We start from the raw sequence: 1,412 nt of genomic DNA on the forward strand, positions 1-1,412 counted from the left end.
AAGAAGCAGTATACCCGCTGTAAGTATTTTATGGTCGCATTAGGAAAATTAAAGTTTCAGGATTGATACAGTTATTAATTCTTCCGCAGTCAAACCATCGTACTTGTCTTCTATTTCTTGTGTTTATCAACAATGTTTCTCATACGGCCAATTGTTAGCGCCATTACAGATGTACGTGGAAAAGCGCCCATTTATGCGGCCCTTTATTTCCTGCCGCTTTTGACATCGATACACGCGCTTGCTTGCGGGCTTATTTGTAAATATTTACAATTGTATATTGTGTAAATAACTATCCTGGTGATATTTCCTTTTGCAGATTGGTTTTTTCCATATTTGAGTATTGGAATCTCTATGATAACAAATGCGATACATTATTCGGTCAAGTTAGACCAGTCCTTTAAGGCCTTGATACGCTCGTCGTTACTAGAAGTAAAAAATTTTGTTATCATTTGTAAGTTCACACTAAAATCAAAGATATATTTTATAATAATGGTCAATTAAAAAAACAAAATTTTGCTAATTTTAGCTGTACATTGGCTTTTGCTGGCCTATGGAATCATCGCTTTGGGCCATCACTATGCGTTTTTGTGCCTCATACCATTCCCTTCGATTTTTTATATTCTCACTGTGCGGTTTACGGATCCAGCTGAGTTCCGTGAGGTGGAAGTGCGACAAAATTAGTTTATATTTAGCAATATTTCTCTTAATATTTGTCCAAGTTATGTGGCAATTTATACATTTATGTATTTAAAAGTTAAATGTTAAATAGTTTGTATAAAAATAGCGTAAAGTATTTCAAAGTTTCTCGACTTCGATTTTTTTCTCAACTTCCTCTTCCTTTGATTTCTATCTCATCTGAGGCACCCTGTACCAGAGCAAATTCTCCATGTAACAAATTTGTCGTATATTTGGTATACCATTAATATAATTTTATACATAATCACATTTTTAAAAACGGTTCAAAGTAATAAAAAGTTTAATGGATAATATGCTAATTTTATAAATGTAAAACTGTCGTCACACTCTGTTAACACGTCTAAATACTTTTGCAACATTTGGCAACGCTGCTCCCGTCAGACGAATATTTTCCGTAATTTCTCTTGCTCGAAGCAGTGATTTGGTGTGGTGCAGATATAGAACATTGCGATTTTTCGGTCATTTTTGACCAAGATAATCCCCAAGGATATCATATTCGGTAATTTGTTTTGCAACGTATTTGAAAAAAGTGAAAAATCTTAGTTTTCGATTAATTAACCAGTGGTGTTTTAAAGCTGAAATTTCATATCTTATCGGTGTCGGTGAATGGAAAAAATCCACTCAGATTCGGTTGAATGTGTGTGTAGGGTGTGCTCATTCTGATATTATAGAAAAAGGGCGAAGCATATTTCAAAACTTTGTGCTGAAACGAGACA

The 1,412-nt window shown here is 34.1% G+C and overlaps 1 protein-coding gene across 1 annotated transcript; it reads left to right on the forward strand.

The window, feature by feature from the left end:
- Positions 1-8: 8 nt before the first annotated feature.
- LOC118732756 (JNK1/MAPK8-associated membrane protein-like) lies at positions 9-989 on the forward strand (the record flags this gene model as incomplete). The annotated part of the gene is made up of 4 exons (XM_036461870.1): positions 9-19; positions 90-256; positions 317-451; positions 527-989. Coding segments are annotated over 4 exons (468 nt in total), but the record flags the coding sequence as incomplete, so codon positions are not given.
- Positions 990-1,412: the final 423 nt, after the last annotated feature.

This window comes from Rhagoletis pomonella, unplaced genomic scaffold, assembly GCF_013731165.1.
Source record: "Rhagoletis pomonella isolate Grant_MI unplaced genomic scaffold, Rhpom_1.0 Rhpom_scaffold_27106, whole genome shotgun sequence".
Classification (NCBI taxonomy): domain Eukaryota; kingdom Metazoa; phylum Arthropoda; class Insecta; order Diptera; family Tephritidae; genus Rhagoletis; species Rhagoletis pomonella.